This window comes from Panicum virgatum, chromosome 9N (genome assembly GCF_016808335.1).
Source record: "Panicum virgatum strain AP13 chromosome 9N, P.virgatum_v5, whole genome shotgun sequence".
NCBI classification, from domain to species: domain Eukaryota; kingdom Viridiplantae; phylum Streptophyta; class Magnoliopsida; order Poales; family Poaceae; genus Panicum; species Panicum virgatum.
Genome location: NC_053153.1, coordinates 17,012,272 through 17,029,304, shown reverse-complemented (window position 1 = coordinate 17,029,304; position 17,033 = coordinate 17,012,272). Strand labels below are relative to the sequence as shown.

Here is a 17,033-nt window from a genome sequence, read left to right as displayed (position 1 = left end):
TTTATGATTACAAAAATGTTTGGCTCAATACAAATAAAATTCTAATAAATCAACATCTATATTAAACTATATATAAATCCCCCTTGTGGTTCTTGCTAATTAAGAAATTCGTAGTATCAGAATACTGGGAATTAGTAGGCGAGATAACTTTTACTACGCAGAACTTGAGGTCACATGTTGTACTGCATCAGAATCTATATCTATCTATCTATATTATAAAGAATGAAAGAATTAAGAATATTTGTCACTAAGATTAACTCACCCACTCACCTCACAAAACACCTTTTGAAGGCCTACATGTAAGGCCAGGTGATTGACAGGACATGGTGGACCAAAAAAACGGAGAGAAGGAAAATGATTCCACCAAAAATGAATTTTTTTTTGTCACCATGGCCTCCTCTACCCACCCGCATGTACCCACATTCACTTTTATTTTTCCTTCTGTCCTTTCCATCTCGCGCTCCCTGATACACGCGGCCGTGATCATTATTCGCCCATAATTCTTGTCGATATTTATTTTGGAAGGATAATAATTGATATTATTGTTTTATGGAATTTTAGAAGGATGATAATTGACATCATTGTTTTATGAAAGGAAAATAAAAGTGTGTGCAATTATGGGAGAAAATTGATTCTCACATATTTCTTTCCTTATGCACAACTAGAAAATAGAATAGTATAAATGGAGAGGCAAAAATTAAGTATAAATTCTTTCCATACTAAATAATCAAGATATCATATCAATCAATCAAGGGGTTCATTTGAATAGCCCTAATTTCCGCAGAATCTTTCCAAAGGCATAATATCTCCTTGCCTTTCAATCACCGCATCTATAAAGCCATATATCACTAGATTAATCATTCACCCATTCTTGCCACTGTCGCGCCAAGAAGCTGCTACCATCTGATTTCTTTTTCCAAGAGAGGACATCACTGCTGATCGGAAGGGGGCTAAAGTTGTGGCAAGCATTGATGCCACAAAAGCAACACGAAGTTGCATTCAACACCAAGGTCTGCCTCCTGCCCATGTTGCAATATTTGTTGTGATAGAAGTTTTATTTTGTTAGTTAGGAAGGAGATGTTGTTTATCAGAATGTTGAAATTATATCTACACATGTTTAAAGATTCAGCGATAGTGCTAATGAAATAAGAAAATAATTAAGATGTGTGGATAGGATACGCCGCGGATGGCAGTGCTCGGTGCAGCGGCCTTCCCCGATCGGCGGGACGGTGCTGGCGCGGCTGTGCGGCGGCCTTCTCGGCTCTACAAGACCAAGACCGGCAGCGTTTTTCTATTTTTTTTAACGTACGTGTCGTATCGTGCATTGCTGCTAGTTCTGGAAAAAGATAAAAATGCTTATATGGTCACCTGCCTGCTAAGAAATATGTATATGATTGTCGCCTCTATACAATTATGATGTTCTGCTCTTCTGCAAATCTGTGTTACGTTCTTCCTCTAGCATCGGAGGTACTGCCTTCCATTTTTGTTTGGCTCTAGCATCGAATGAAGCAAATTCAACAAGAAACACTAGTAGGCAAGCATACAGTAGACCTAGAGACTGGAGAGCGTGGAAGGCTTGGAAATTCTCTTTCTTGTTCTTGTGGAGGCGATCGTGGCAGAATGTACTAAGTACTAATGATGGTACTGATAGTGGTCGCTTAGCTGAAGTAGTTACTAGTGAGCTAGCACACGACTGCACGAGAGGGTTTTTTTTTTTTTTTGAGCAAGACTGCGCGAGAGGTTAAGTAAGAAGGATCCAAAGACTGAGGGAGCAGCAGGGCCATGGATACTGAAGTTGGGCCAACTATGTCACGGATGCTCATAATCATCATGGGCCGCGAACGTCAAGGAGTGCACAGCGCAGAGGCACAGCCCAGTTGAACTTTAGGCCCACGGCGACAGGCCCCATTTGGTGGGGCACGCTTCGGTTTGCACCCCCATTGACCCAAGAGTAGCCGTGACCAACATTAATTTATTGCTCGTGATAGGAAAGCTAGGGTAAGAGCAAGTCCAACAAATTAAGTATATTGGCTTGGCTAGATAAATTTGGAGAAAGAGAAGAAAAAAATGCCTTCCAACAGACTCTGTATCCCCTTCCATCGCTATCATCGTCGCTATTCTCTCCCCCCGCCTCGCTTTCTTCTCCGAGCGGCCCTCGCTCTCCATCTCTTCGTTCGCACGCGCTTCCCCCTATTCCCACGCCAGATTCCCCCTTCGCGCCGCCCGGCAGCAGAGCTTGCGCGCGATGGCCGGAGCTCGCGCGCTGCGGAGCGGTCGCGCGGCGGGCGGGCCTCGCTTGCGGCGGCGAGCTCGCGCACGGCGGCCGGAGCTCGCGCGCGGCGGCCGGAGCTCGCGCGCGGCAGGCGGGCCAAGAGCGCCGCCACGGGGGTGCCGCAGGCGTGCGCCGCGCTGCACGACATCTCCAACGACTCCCCCATCGTCGGCCTCGCCGCGGGCGGCCTGCACGGCTCGGACAAGACCCCCGCCTCCACCGCTGCCAAGATCCGCCGCAGGGCCCCGCGCCGCACGCTGTTAGATAAGCTAGCTGTAGATATTTTCTTTCTGTTATTCAGTTAGATGGCGGACTCATCATGTCGAGTTCCGCCCGGGTCATGCGCACGTCCGCGCTGCGACGAGGGACGTGCGTTGTGGCGTGGTCACCGCCAAGACCGGATCACGGGCAACGTGGGATGGCACGTTTTGCTTCCGATCAGGGCGCGGTCACAGCCAAGTTATAGGTAGTTTGTTTCCCTACTTATTTGCATCAATACAACAGAAAACGCTGCAAGCATTCGCGGCACAAAAACCACCGTGTTCATTCTCCAGTTCTCGCGTGTGTCCTCGTGATCCCCGGCGTGATCCAGTGTTCGCCGGAGCTCATCGCCGAGCTGCCGGGCTAACACACGCCAGGCTCCGGGGAGGCGCTCCTGCGCGGCCAGGTCAAGGCGCTCGTGCACAAGGTCGAGGAGGAGCAAGGATGCACCCCCACGGCTCTCGTCAGGCCAGCGCGCATCCAGGCGCTTCTTGCGGTCTCCAGGTCGCAGGCCCAGCTCGTCGTCGACCGCGACGAGAAGACCCCTGTTGGTGTAGCTCGCGTCCGCGTCCCAGGCGCCAAGGGAGCGAGTCCACAGGAGCACGGCGTGCTCAGCGATGGCAAGCCTTCCTCCGCGTGGGTCTGCGTCCTCGGCGGGACCGCGAGGCCGAACGCTGGTTTCCCCACGGCGGCGTCGGGCTCGGCCTCCGGCACGGCGTCGATCTCCGCCCGCGGATGGAGTATGCATAGTCGATTTAGAGAAACTGTTGGTTGCCCCACCCTTTAGAAAGGTAAATGAACAGCTAAATGACTCTTTAAATGAAACAATTTAACTAAGCTCTTGGAGATCACGTGAAAAAAAGTTTGACTCTTGAAAATTAGAGGCATTTCGCTATCCAAACAAACCAAAGTGATATATAGAGATTCTGGGGTGATTCGTTTGGGGCGTCTGATTGATGTAATAAGCAAGGAAAAACGTCTAAATAACACGACCTTGTGACGTGCAGAGGGTAAGAGAATTTTACCTTTTACAGAATAAAAAAGAGAGGATCAGGACATTCCTGTTAAAGAAAAATAAAACAGGGAGTCCATTCCAAAGTGATATCTGCCTCCCAAGCACGGGCCTTGTTTGGATCGGCCAGGATTCTAGCACGCACACATCTCGAAAAAAGAATGTCACATGCATGAAGCACTAAATGAAGTCTATTTGCAAAATTTTATTAAAAATGGGTGTAACTTTTCGCGACGAATCTAATGACCGTAATTAATCGATGATTTGCTACAGTGATGCTACAGTAACCATCCTCTAATCGCGCAGTCAAAGGTCTCATTAGATTCTCCAGGGTCACTAGCGCGGGGGTTCTGGAGTTGGTTTTGTAAACTGACTTTGTTTGACACCGTAATAAACGGTCAAAGTTTACTATTCACTAGCGCGCTACAAAACCAAACGAGACCACGGTGCAGCTCCTCCCGGGAGTCCACAAGGCCCCACACTCATTAGGCTTGCTTAACGTGCTATCTATCGACGGTGACTGATCGATCACCACCAGTTCAGTTTGCCACGAGGGCGCGAGGCTGGTGGTGGACAGCAACGTACGCATACCGGAGAGGCAGAGAGCAATATAGGTTATTGGTGGCAACTGTATGTAGCTAGGTGCCGACGACGATGCTGGTCAAGGCCATGCGCGCCCAGCGAGATCCAGGAGTCGTACTTGGTGGAGTGGAGGTCGACGGCGGGAGCCACCGCGCCCCCGTGTGCATGCATGAGTTGCTCGACTGGATCGGTCGAATAGGTTCTAGGCGGTGGCGGCCGGCCGGCAGCGTCCTGAATTCTGCCCCCGTCTCTTGGGCGTCGCCTGGGGCTCTTCTCCCAGCTCGATCCATCCATCGCGCTCTCGGCCATCTGCAGACGGCGTGCGCACCTGAACATTCTCGCTCGATCCTTATGCTCTGGAAAGATTAATTAAATGTTTTCTCTTCATTTTTCTAGGACCAGAACATAGGGAGGTGATTTTGTTTGTGTGGCGACCAGAGGGGAGCGAATGGGAACCGATCAAAATTTCTTTTGAAATCGATCCGTCGGCCTATATCTCGAAAATCACCACAAACCCTCAAATCCTATATGAGGTGTGGAGTAGCTATAGAAGAGCTAAACCAACACAAATCAGCCCTAGGAACGAGCGAGAGAAAACACGGAAGCGATCGAGAAAAACTGCAACCCTCACAGTCAGAGACCGGTCAGACCGCTCGCTCTGGCCGGTCAGACCGGTCGGGCTGGATTTGAATTTCCAATCCGGTCAGACCGGTTGCTCCGACCAGTCAGACCGGTTGCTGTGACCGGTCAGACCGCTTCTGCCCAGAACAGAATTTCAGCCCGCGAACTCGAGGTGATTTCAAGATTACTCGTTCAAATCATCACCAAATGGTCTCAAAATTTGCAGGAAGGTTCCTGGGATAGAGACGAACCTCTCCACAAAAAGAATCAACCCAAAACGCAAAGGATCACTAGAATTTTGAGGGGAAAAGAGGCAAAAGAGGGTTTTCCAAAAACTCCAAAAACCTCAATCCAGGGGACTCGTGATTCTCGGGGGTTTAGCACTATACTAGATGGTCGAGAAGCAAATCACGGAGTCTCTAAACCCACCAAGAGAAAGCTTTGATCTCAAAAACCACCAAAAGAGAGGAAATCAATCTATGACCAAAGGATGAACAAGAACACAAGAGAGTTGCTCAAAAGGGTCCTCGATTTCATTCAAATTCATCGTGATTTACAGAGGAATTCACCTATACAAGAGCTAGACCTCCACCCATTCATCCACCCTCTCAAATTTGTGGACCTAGCTATTATCTAGACCACTATTGCCATGGAGACCTCGACCTAACCCTAGAACAGAGAGAGGAGCAAGGAAAAACAGAAAAGGACTCGTGGCTTGGAGGCTCACCTCGCCAAGGGGGCAGGTGAGAGTATATATATCAACCCTAGGGGCGACCGGTCAGACCGGTCTCACAGACCGGTCAGACCGGTCCCTTCCCAGATTTGACCTCCACCCTGACTCATACACTCAAACGCCCGTAGGGGCAAAACCAGAAAGGGTACAAGATCTCATCCGACGGCGGAGTTTCTTTCTTCGACTCGAAACCTTCTCCGCGATGCCGCCACGTCGATGCAGATCCGATCCGCGGTTTTGAAGGGTCCGCGAAACACAGTGAGGTGGCCGGTTTTGAGAAAACCGCCAAAACTCCACACGCGGGAAGATTCCTGCCTCCACGCCGTGGCCCTGGACGCCGTTCCCGCCTCGGCCTCCTGACGGCCCTAGACGCCGTCCGACGCCCGTCACCTCCTCGCCCGCAGTGAGGCCCTAGACGCCGTCGATGCCCGTTCCTCCGCCAGTCCCGAGACCGACGCCCGTGCCTCCACAACTTGGCGTCTTCAACCGCCGTCCACCAGCTTGGTTTTGTGGCGCAAACCAAGAAACCTGCCATCCACCGGTGCTTGCGCCCTCGATCCAGGAGTGGACGCCACAGCTGCCGCCCGGCCCGAGCTCCGGTCCCGGCTGCCCTTCACCGCCGTCCACCGCACGGTCCATCGGCCACAGCACCTCCACGGCAGCTCTCCGTAGACACTCGACGCCCGTGTACCTGCAACTAAAGACCAAGCACACGATCACACTGCACGGTTGACAATTCACTCATCACAGCCAGGAGTGAGTACTGCTCATTCCTCAATCTCCCCCTTGATGAGTACATTGTCAACACACCACCTGGAACCAGAGAAGTGAAAAATGAAAAGTGACAAGAAGAAGGTGAAGAACTCAAACAAGTGACAAAAAGCTCAGAAAGGCAAGAACAGTCACTTACTCAAGCAAAGATTGATTCCCTAAGACAAGGGCAACGGCTCGACACAATCGATCAAAACCAAAACATGACTCCTCAAAGACAGAGGTAAAGCTCGACGCAGTCATGCAAGAAGCGGAGGGAAAGCGAGGAAAAATCAGGAGCCAAAAACAAAGCAGACACTGCCCATGCTCAAGCGGTTTGGTAAGGATATCTCCGGTTTGCCTCTCTGAAGGGACATGGTTCAAGTCTATGTGGCCTCTCTCATTGTTATCTCGTAGGAAGTGGAAACAGATATCTATGTGTTTGATTCTGGAGTGTATGACAGGGTTCTTTGCAATGCTAATGGCGGACATTTTGTCTACAAAGATGGGAACCCAACCAAAACTCAATCCATAATCCTGCAAGGTTTGTTTCATCCAAAGGATCTGGGAGCAACAGCTAGCAGCGGCAACATACTCAGCTTCTGTGGAAGAAAGCGCTACGCTAGCCTGCTTGCGAGAGGACCAAGACACTAAAGATGTACCGAGAAATTGACAAGTGCCGGATGTCGACTTGCGATCCAACCGACACCCACCGAAATCGGCATCAAAAAAACCAACCAAAACCAGAGAAGAATCCGCAGAGTACCAAAGACCAAACTCAGGGGCGAATTTCAGATACCTGAAGATGCGTTTCACCACCTGCCTGTGGAAGGTGCGCGGCGAAGCCTTATACCGCGCACAGAGGCCGACCCCGAACTGAATGTCCGGTCGGGTCGCCGTTAGGTACAGGAGAGAGCCAAACATGCTCTTGTACTCCTTCTGGACCACCGCCTCGCCATCCAAGTCCGCATCAAGCGTCGTCGATGTGCTGATCGGAGTCGGCTGAGGAGACAAGTCACTCATGTCGAACTTCTGCAGCAAGTCCTTGGTGTACTTCGCTTGATGGACGAACATGCCCGGAGGAGTTTGCTTGATCTGCAGCCCGAGGAAGAACTGCAGCTCACCCATCATGCTCATCCCGAACTCCCTGGACATCTGCTCAAAAAACTTGGAGACAAGAGCATGAGAAGAGCCACCAAAGATGATATCATCCACGTAAATCTGAACCAACAAAAAGTTAGAGCCAGAGCGCATGAGGAACAAAGTTTTATCAACACATCCTATTTTAAAACCTTGAGCAAGCAATAAGTTTTTAAGCCTATCGTACCAAGCTCTAGGCGCCTATTTCAAACCGTAAATAGCTTTCTGAAGCTTGTAAACTCGGTTTGGAAACTTGGGATTTTCAAAACCAGGGGGTTGTTTCACATAAACTTCCTCTTCCATAAAACCATTCAAGAAGACAGATTTCACATCCATTTGAAAAACTTTTAAACCCTTGGAAGCAGCAAAAGCAAGAAAAATTCGAATCGCTTCTAAGCGTGCTACCGGGGCAAAAGTTTCCTCATAATCTATACCTTCCTTTTGGCAAAACCCCTGGGCTACAAGTCGAGCTTTGTTCCACACTACCAATCCATCTTCACCTTACTTGTTCTTGAACACCCACTTGGTTCCAATGGGGTTACAAGCAGGCGGAGGCTCAACCAAAACCCAAACATGATTCCTTTTAAAATTTTCGAGTCCCTCATGCATGACATTGACCCAATTGGAGTCAGAAAGAGCATGTTCAACATCTTTGGGCTCAAAAGAGGCAACAAATGCTGAATGAGCAAAGCCAGCGATACTTGTTACTTTGGACCATGTGACTCGCTCGTTAAGGTCACCTAGCATCTGTTGAGGTGGATGACGACGCTGAATGTGTCGCGGTGCTTCCCTTGTCGAAGTCGCCTCCTACTCAACCAGAACTGGTGCCTCCTCATGTGCAGCTGGGGAAGGCTGAGTCACCTGCTCGATCGGCCCCCGGGAAGTGGATGTAGTCGGGTCGGGACCGTCATCATCGACCGAGCTCGTGGCGGAGGCGGCTGGGTCCACAGTACGCGTGGTAGCCTCAGCATCACCCTCCGCAACTTCTTCCTCCTCATCTTCAAAGATGGGGGTGCCGAGCTCATCATCTCCTGCAACCTCAAAGATAGAAGAATTGCACAAGGCAGTCTTGTCGAAAGTGACTTCACAAGTCTCTCTGACGATGCTAGTATCAATAATCAGCACACGGTAAGCTCTAGAGTGAGTAGCATAACCGATAAAAATACCGTCAGACGATCGAGACTCAAACTTATCAAGATTTCCTTCCTTCAACAGAAAGCATCGGCAACCGAAAACTCTGAGATGGTCAACACGGGGCTGGCGTCCAAATCACAACTCATAAGAAGTCTTGTGCATGAAAGCACGCAAGAAAATACGATTGGACACATAACAAGCGGTGTTAACCGCCTCAGCCCAGTACTTTCTAGGAGTCCGATGCTCATCGAGCATCATCCTAACCATCTCAACCAACGTTCGATTCTTCCGTTCTACAACCCCATTCTGTTGTGGAGTGTAGGAGGAAGAATACTGGTGTTCAAGACCTTGATCACTGCAAAAGGTGTCAAAACGAGCATTTTTGAATTCTGTGCCATTGTCACTGTGAATCGCTCTCATGGCCTGGGGTAGCTCGTTTTTCAACCTCAAGATCAAGTCTCGAACAAACTCAAAAGCCTCATCCTTGGTTCTCATGGAAAAGACACAAGAATAGCGAGAAAACTCGTCCACGATCACAAGAACGTACCACTTCCCACCAACCGACATCACCCGAGAAGGACCGACTGTGTCCATGTGTAGCAACTCTCCAGGGTGAGTGGTCATCACTTGATTATCAGGCGGATGAGAAGTGGCAACCATCTTCCCGTGGCGACACAGGTGGCAAACAAGATCCTTTTCAAACTTTAATTTGGGTAATCCTCGGATCAGGCCAAGTGAGCTAAGTCTCGACAATAAATCAAAGCTCAAATGTCCAAGTCTCATATGCCACTTCCATAGATCAGAAGAAGGACCAGCTAACAAGCAACAAGGAGGACCAAGAGAAGTTCCAGAGAAGTCAACCAAGAAAACCCGATCGCGAGGTAAAATCCGACAAACCAAATCTCCTCTGGAATCTAAAACACGAGAACAACCCTCCTTGAAGCGAACTTCAAACCCCTCATCAAGAAGTTGCGAAACAGAGAGCAAATTGAACCCAAGGTTCGAAACCAAAGCCACTTCTCTCAGGGTAAAGCGATTAGAAACTCTAACAGCGCCAACACCATGTACCTTGCCCTTACCATTATCCCCAAATATGATGTATTCTTTGTGGCGCGTTGGGGTGAGGCTGGAGAACCATTTGTCATTCCCGGTCATATGGCGCGAACAACAGGAGTCCATGATCCACCTGTTCTCCAAGCCTCCAACCTGCACATCAGTAGTGAGACAAAGGGTTAGCAAATGTCTCAACATTGGGGTTAGCAAAGTGTGAAGCAAACCAGTGTCGAGCCATTTGCTCTATAGAAGGGTTAGCAAAATCAGGAAAAACGTATCTCCCGTTCCGTCTACCGCGAGGCTGACGACCACCACCGCGAGGAAAGCGTGGTGCATCGTAACCTCCTCCAAAGCCTCGATCCCGTGGTCCATAGCCGTACTGAGGACGACCAGGAGCACGACCGGCAAAGCGACCACCCGCTAGAGCACGGTAATCACCACCGTCTCCCTGTCCTCCACCTACACGGCGCGCCCTAGCATCTTGCCTACCACCACGCCGAGGAGGACCATGCACTCGAGCAGAGTACCTGTCCGAGTTATGTCTCTCCTGCTCACGCCTCACAGCCCGCATCCTCCTGAAGCAAAACTCCTCCAGGTGACCGTCTCTGTCACAGTACTCACAGTGGTACCACACCTCTCTCTTGGGAGGTGGAGGCCTTGCCTTTGGACGGGAAGGAGCAGCCCCCTTCTTCTGGGCAACCTGGGCTGTGGCAGTAGGGAGCGTATCGAGGGGATTCCTCAGCTCATTGGGCTTTGGAACCCAAACCTGCTTCTGTGGAGGTGCTTTTGATAGTTCTTTAAGCACACCATCCACGGGGTCAACTAGCAGTGTTTAGAGCACTCGAAACTCCAGCAGCCTTGCTGATCTTACCATACAACATGTCAAAGTCTGACTTCGTGTAGGTGTAACCGACCCCAAACCCGACACCACGCTTAAACTGCTTGATCAACATGCCCAACTGCGGCTCACTAGTAGAAACCCAACTAAGAATCGCCCTAAGATATGTGTTCTCATTCTCCAAGTTGGCTTTCTCTACCGCAAGATCATTCAAATCAGAAATCAGACCAGGGCAAACAAGACAATCATTAGGTGGGCTAGAGTCCTCGACCTTAGTCTTCCCCAAAGACTTAATCAAAGCGTTCTTCTCATCTAGCTCCGACCTAAGCGTGGGACAAAGCTTACAAGCACCAAGCAGAACAGGCTTAGACCTAAGCTTCTCTAGCTCACACACAACAGCAGCAAACTTAGACTGCAAAGAAGCTAGATCAGATTTAAAGATGGAGCACTCATCACATTCAAGCAAATCACTAACAATAGGAGCATTCTTGGCCAATTCAAGCTCATGCTTGGCCTTGGCTAGCTCATGAGACACGTCAGCAAATGAAGTCTTGGCAACATCCAAGTTCGCAACATTCTCATCATGCTTGGCACGGAGAGCAACAAGATCATTCATGTGAGATATGCAGCCAGCGCACTCACCCTCACCAGATTTCTCTCTAGCACAAGCCAGCTCAGCCCTAAGCTTCTTATGCTCTCTAGCTACTTTCTTAAGCAGCCTTTTCTGATTGTCGAGAGCGGCGTACAACTCCCTAACCTCAGTATCAAGCAGGTCGATAGTGGAGTTTACCTCTGAATCACTCTCGGATCCAGGAGAAGAGTCGTCGTGCGTCGGTGTAGCATGTCCACCTGGAGACGCACGAGCACCATTGGCCTCACCCGCCATGGTACAGAAACTCTTGCGCCGACCGGCCTCCAAGCAAAGGCCGATGAAGCCGGTGGCTTCCTTGTCCCGCTTCTTCTTCTTCTTGTCATCGTCGTCGAAGGTCGGTGAAGAAGAGCGGTCGAGGTCGCTAAGCTGCGCCAAGAAAGCCTTCTCCCGCTTCTTGGCCTTGTACTGGAAGCACTTCTTGAGCAACTCCTTGTCGAAGCGCCCTCCCCGGTCATGACTGCGGTGCTTGTGGCGCCGACGCTCCTTGTTGGAGCCTCCCTCGTCGCGGTCTCGTGGTGGCGGTAGTAGTCGAGGTTGTTGTTCTGTAACACCCTAACTCAAATTCCCGCATTTATTAATAAATTTAAATGGCTTTATTCAAATTTCTAAGGTTTATTGTGTTTAGTTGGCATTTAATCTAAATTTTTGTTTCACAAGTAATTAAAATTTTATCATAGGTTTAAATTTTGGTGTTGCATTCATGCTGGTGCATAGTTTATTTAATTGAGTGTGGTTTGAATTCAAATTTGTATTTGAATTTAAACTTTGTTTGAATTAGAATAGAAAAAGGAGAAGAAATAGATGAGAAACCCTACCCAAACCAAAACCAACCCAGCCCAGCCCATCACCAATTCTGCGGCCCACTCTCTCCTCCCCTTTCCCTTGGGCCCGCTCCGCAGCTTAACCTCAGCCCAGCACCCAAAACCCACCATCCTAACCCAGCAAGCCGCTGCTCGCCCGCGCAGCCCGCCAGCCTCACCAGCGTCCGCGTCCTACGGCCCAGTCCCGTGTCGCGCGCGGCCCGCTCACCCTGCTCGGCCTGCAGCCGCGCTCGCTCCGCCCCGCGCGCTGCACCCGCTGCCAGCCGGGCCCGCAAGCCAGCGCTCAGCCCGCTAGCGCATCGCCCGCGTCCCCGCTTCAGCTGCTGACCAGCGGGGCCCGCTGTCAGGGCCTCCTTCCTCCTTCAGCGCGCGCCCAACGGACCGGCCGAGATCTCCGGCCGAAACCACCGCGGCCTTCCTTCCCGAGCCGGACCCCGAGATCTCCGGCCGTCCCTCTTTAAACCGCCCGCGGACCCCCAGCTTCCCATCCCACGCGCTAGCGCCGCCTCCAACCCTAGCCGCCACCCCCACGCCGCTCTGCTCCGCCGCGCCCTGCTCCGCCGCTGACCGGCCACGCCACGGCACCCCAGGCCCTGCCGACCGCCGCAGACGCTTCGCCTCGGCCCTGGGAGACTTTCTAAGCCGGCCACGCTCCAACTCCTGGACTGCATCACTGGAATCGCGCCGAGCTCCCCAACCCCGGTAAACTCCGATCTCTGGCCAATTGCTCATCCCCGGCGATCCCCGGACCTCCCTGACCCTTTGTACACTGCCGCAGCACCACCCCAAGTCAATTCGCGGGATCCAGACGCCGGAGCTCCACTGAAGCAGCCTCTCCCTCAAGCGCTGCCGCGACCCGCGGATCGACCTCCCCGCCGACGTCCCGCTGCGCTGCGACCCCGACCGTCCCGCACCTCGGTGAGCACCCCCGAGACACCGCCGCACTTTTTTGCTAGCTGCCTTAGATTATAGCACGCCCCAGCTGCCGCGCGAGCTCACGCCGGCGATGCTCCGCCGCGCACACCCGCCTGCACCCTCGCGCACGCCGCCCGAACCCCTGTCGAGCCCCACTCTGAGCCCCAGTGGACTACGCGTGCCACGATCAAGCTCCAGGGCCAAGCCGCTGTCCAAAACGGCCACGGGAACGCCGGATTGGCCATCACCGGTGATCCCCCGCCGCGGGATTCGTCGCCAGCGGTAACGCGCCGCCGCGCCGCGCTCATTTCACCCTGGGCCGCCCGATCTGGAGGCAATGGCCCAGATTAGATCGAAACCCCGCTAGATCTGAACCGCTAGATCGCGATCCAACGAACCTGATTCAAAGATACCGCTTCGGCTGGCAATCTTTCTAAAGAGACCCTCGGTTTATTAGATTTCAACCCGCACTCCTTTGTAGTTCAAAAGTAATTGCAGATATGCCCGAAACTTTGCAAGGACCCCCCTGACCTTCCTAGAAATTGAAACCGCCGTCCAGCCCCTGTCTTTTTGCGAGTTAGACCCTGAAGCTTTAGTTTAATTACGTCCAGGCCCTCGGTTTTAGCAGAAAACCCCCTGGAACTCCAGTTTTCTTACAAATAAGCCCCTAGAACTTGTTTTTGGCCTAGGTTATGCGTTTTAGCTCCGTTTTAAGCGTTCTTTATGTCCACACGATCGTTGTAACGCGTAGAATAGTTTAGGCTTAGTTTTTCTTGCTGTTTTTATGTATTGATGTACTGTTTCTTAGTTTTTGTTAGTATTTGCTTGTATGATTATTGTTGTGCCTCGTTTTGTCCATGTGTTCGTGAGTAGACGTCGAGCTACCGGAGGAGCCCCAGTACCAGTACCCGGAGCAGCCGTCTTCCGAGCACTTTGAGCAGCAGCAAGAGCAGTACGAGGAAGGCAAGTATAACATGAACAACCTATCACTTTTAAATACATTTTCATACTGCATTTTAATACTGTATGCCTATAAGGATTTCCTAGCCACTTTATATCCTTTATATATCCCTTGGGTTGCATTTTGGTTAGTTGTGCTAGGTGTCGCGCTATAACGCATAATGGTCACTTTTAATTAATTTGATTAATGGTATATGCAACTTAATTCTGAGAGTGGCCCTCTGTGTGGCTTGAGTGGCTCACTTCTCGTTAAAATTGGTTTTGTTAGAAACATGGTTTAGGGGGCCAGCATGGTGCTTACTGCCTGGTTGGCCACTCTCCATAAGGACCGGTTCATAGAGCGACAACCTGGGACAACAGCGCTACCACAAGACTGGAATGGGACGGTCTTGGCTTACTAATTAGGCCATTTTGGTTCGGGAGTAACTTACCGACGGGGCATGGGGAGTGGTGAGCTTCAATGGTGGCCAGGCTACGAGGCTGGTATGCGTACCCCTCGAGGTGGTTACCATCGTTGCGGAGCCTGATTCCTTAGCTGTTACACCTTACCAACGTGTCCTTTGTAACGGCCTCGTAGTGAGTTTGCTAGTCATCTCACCTAAGGAAGTGTGATGAACAACTGGCGTAGCTCACGACTTGTGGGTGAAGATGTGCAACCTCTGCAGAGTGTAAAACTGGTATACTAGCCGTGCTCACGGTTATGAGCGGCCCAGATCCTCCTTTTGATTAGTGGGGTTAGCTCCTTCCGATGAGGGGGTGCCTCTCGGGGTTTTGGTATGGTTGTGGTATGGTTCTCAGTAGTCACATAATTAATTCTGATTAATTACTATGTAACTGGGTTTATGGTAATTCATCAACTCGTAGTAAATAGCTTTAATAAAATGTTGCTAGCACTTAAAAGCTAATGCAGTCAGTCAGCCAACCTTAGAGCCTCATAGTTTGTGTTATACTTGTTGAGTACAAGTTGTGTACTCACCCTTGCATCTTCTCTATTTTTTTCCTCTTGGTTACGCTACTGCTGCTCAGTTCCTGCCGACGCGAGGGAGTTCGCTCTGCGCTACCAGGACTACGAGGACTTCTAGGCGTTCGTCTCCCAGTCGACGTCCCTATGGCGCCCTGCTCAGCTTCGGAGAGTTTATTCGTATTTGTACTTTGCTTCCGCTGTATCAGACATTTTTGTCATTAATGAAATAAATAACATTCGTATTCGTTTTATTATATCTTTTTACGTGATATGTGCTATGATATACTGTTCATTCTGTTGTATATACGTGTGACTTGATCCTGGCACGTATATGGTTGCTCGGTTTAAGTCCTTTTATAAACCGGGTGTTACATGTTCTGGCCACCGCCGGACTTCTTGGGGCAGTCGGCGACGAAGTGGTTCGGATCGCCGCAGTGGTAGCACCCGGGGTTCTTCCTCCTCTGCCTGTTGTGGTAGACACGCTGGAACTTGTTGATGAGGAGGCACAAGTCATCGTCGCCCAGCGTCTCCAACTGCTCATCTGTGACAGACGACAAGGTGGCAAGAGAAAAGCTAAGAGCAGAGTTAGCGTTAGAGCTCAATCCACCTGGGCCAGTCACAAGAGCGATGCTCTTGGAAGGAGAGGCACCATTGAGCTTGGTTCGTGTCTGGTTATCCACCTCGGTGGCCTTGAGCTTGCTGAATAGCTCATTCACGGTCAGAGTCTCATAGCCTGCAGACTCAATGATCGTGTTCACCTTGAGATCCCACACAGAGCGGTCAAGTGCGTAGAGCAATTTGAGAGCCTTCTCATGCTCTGTGTAGTTAAGGACATCAGCAGATCTGTTCGCACTGACTTTGTTCACAATCGATTGAAACCGACTGAACATGTCGCCAATGCTCTCACCCGGCCCCTGTGTGAAATTCTCATATTCACGCCGGTGAGTCTCGAAAAGCCTAGCCTTAACCTGAGGTGTGCCCTCGTGGTAGTTCTCAAGGCACGTCCTGTGACACCCTAGGTGATTAAATCGCTAAATCAACGTCATGCATATTTGTCAGTAAGTTTTGAAATCATGTTTCTTGCATATGTGTATGTGCATGTGTGTATAGGTGTGTGCATATAAGACTATTTCATAATATGATTGTAATATTTCATGCTCAACTTGTCATTAAAAGTATTTACTAGAAAAACACTTATAATTTAGTGCCTTGCAAGTCTACATGAAATAATTAGGAATTCAAAATATTAGTTGTGTTAGATTTAAAATAACTTTCAAACCGTGGCTTAATTTAACATTTTTCCTGAAATAAAACTTGTAGAGTTTTAAATGTTGAACAATTTTCATGCTCAAATATTTTTAAGTTTTCATACAAGAGTCGAAGAAAATTTGAATTTAACTCGAATCGGGTAATAACGTACATTCGTAGGGATTTCAAATTTAACTTTTGAATTGAGCTCCAAATGAAAGTAAGCCTGAAACAAAAGTGGTAGGGTTTGAATTTTGGAACAGCTATCGTATTCAAAACTTTTCGAGTGTTATTTGAAAATTTTAAGAAAAATTCAAATTTGAATCAATCAAATTTAACTAGGAAAGTAAAGGTAAGCAAGAAAGAGTAAATGCGGAAACGTAATGCGGTAAGTAAAGACTTGATTTCTTTTAGGTTTCAGGGCGCTGCCCTGAGACCCGCGAGGGGCGGCTCCCCCTCGACCCCCGTCCGCTAACCGGGTAGCGGAACCCCCGTAGGGGCGGCCCTTCGGGCCTAGCTTCGCCTCTCTTCTCTTTGTCATCACTTGAACCTAAAAGCCTGAGTATATCATCTAAGCAAACACATTAGTTCAAGTGTTGCGTGTGTCATCAATCGCCAAAACATTATATTGAAATATGGCATGAGAGGCCATTTTCGCTACACCCCTGCACACACGCCGAGGATGGCCGCCGAAGCGCCACGGCGACGCCGTGCCGAGCCGGCCAACCACGCCTCGCCCCTTCTCTCGCTCTGGACCGCCTAGACCTTTCTCGCGAGCTCAGAGACATCCCCGACCTTCCCTTCATCGCTCCTGAGCCCGAGAGCCGAGCCCCGCGTGCCCCTTTTACCGGGAACGGCCGTCCACCATGGCCGCCGCCGCCCCCTAGGTCGCCGCGGAGCCCCCTCTTCCGCCTTTCCTCGCGCCCAAACGACACCGCAGCAAGCTTCCTTGCTCTCCACCGGTGCTCCCCGACCCGTTCACCATCGCCCACGACCGCCGGACGGTCGCCGCCGCCGCCTACCGCCGCCGCCGGAGCCCCTGCTCCGCGGGGAACCCCCAAGCCGGCCTCCCCAACC

General features: G+C 50.5%; 1 protein-coding gene across 1 annotated transcript; it reads left to right on the top strand.

Annotated features, from left to right (window-relative positions):
- Nucleotides 1–2,906: 2,906 nt before the first annotated feature.
- Nucleotides 2,907–3,592, top strand: LOC120688784 (the record flags this gene model as incomplete). The annotated part of the gene is made up of 1 exon (XM_039971158.1): nucleotides 2,907–3,592. A coding segment is annotated over one exon (414 nt), but the record flags the coding sequence as incomplete, so codon positions are not given.
- Between the last annotated feature and the right edge of the window lie 13,441 nt (nucleotides 3,593–17,033).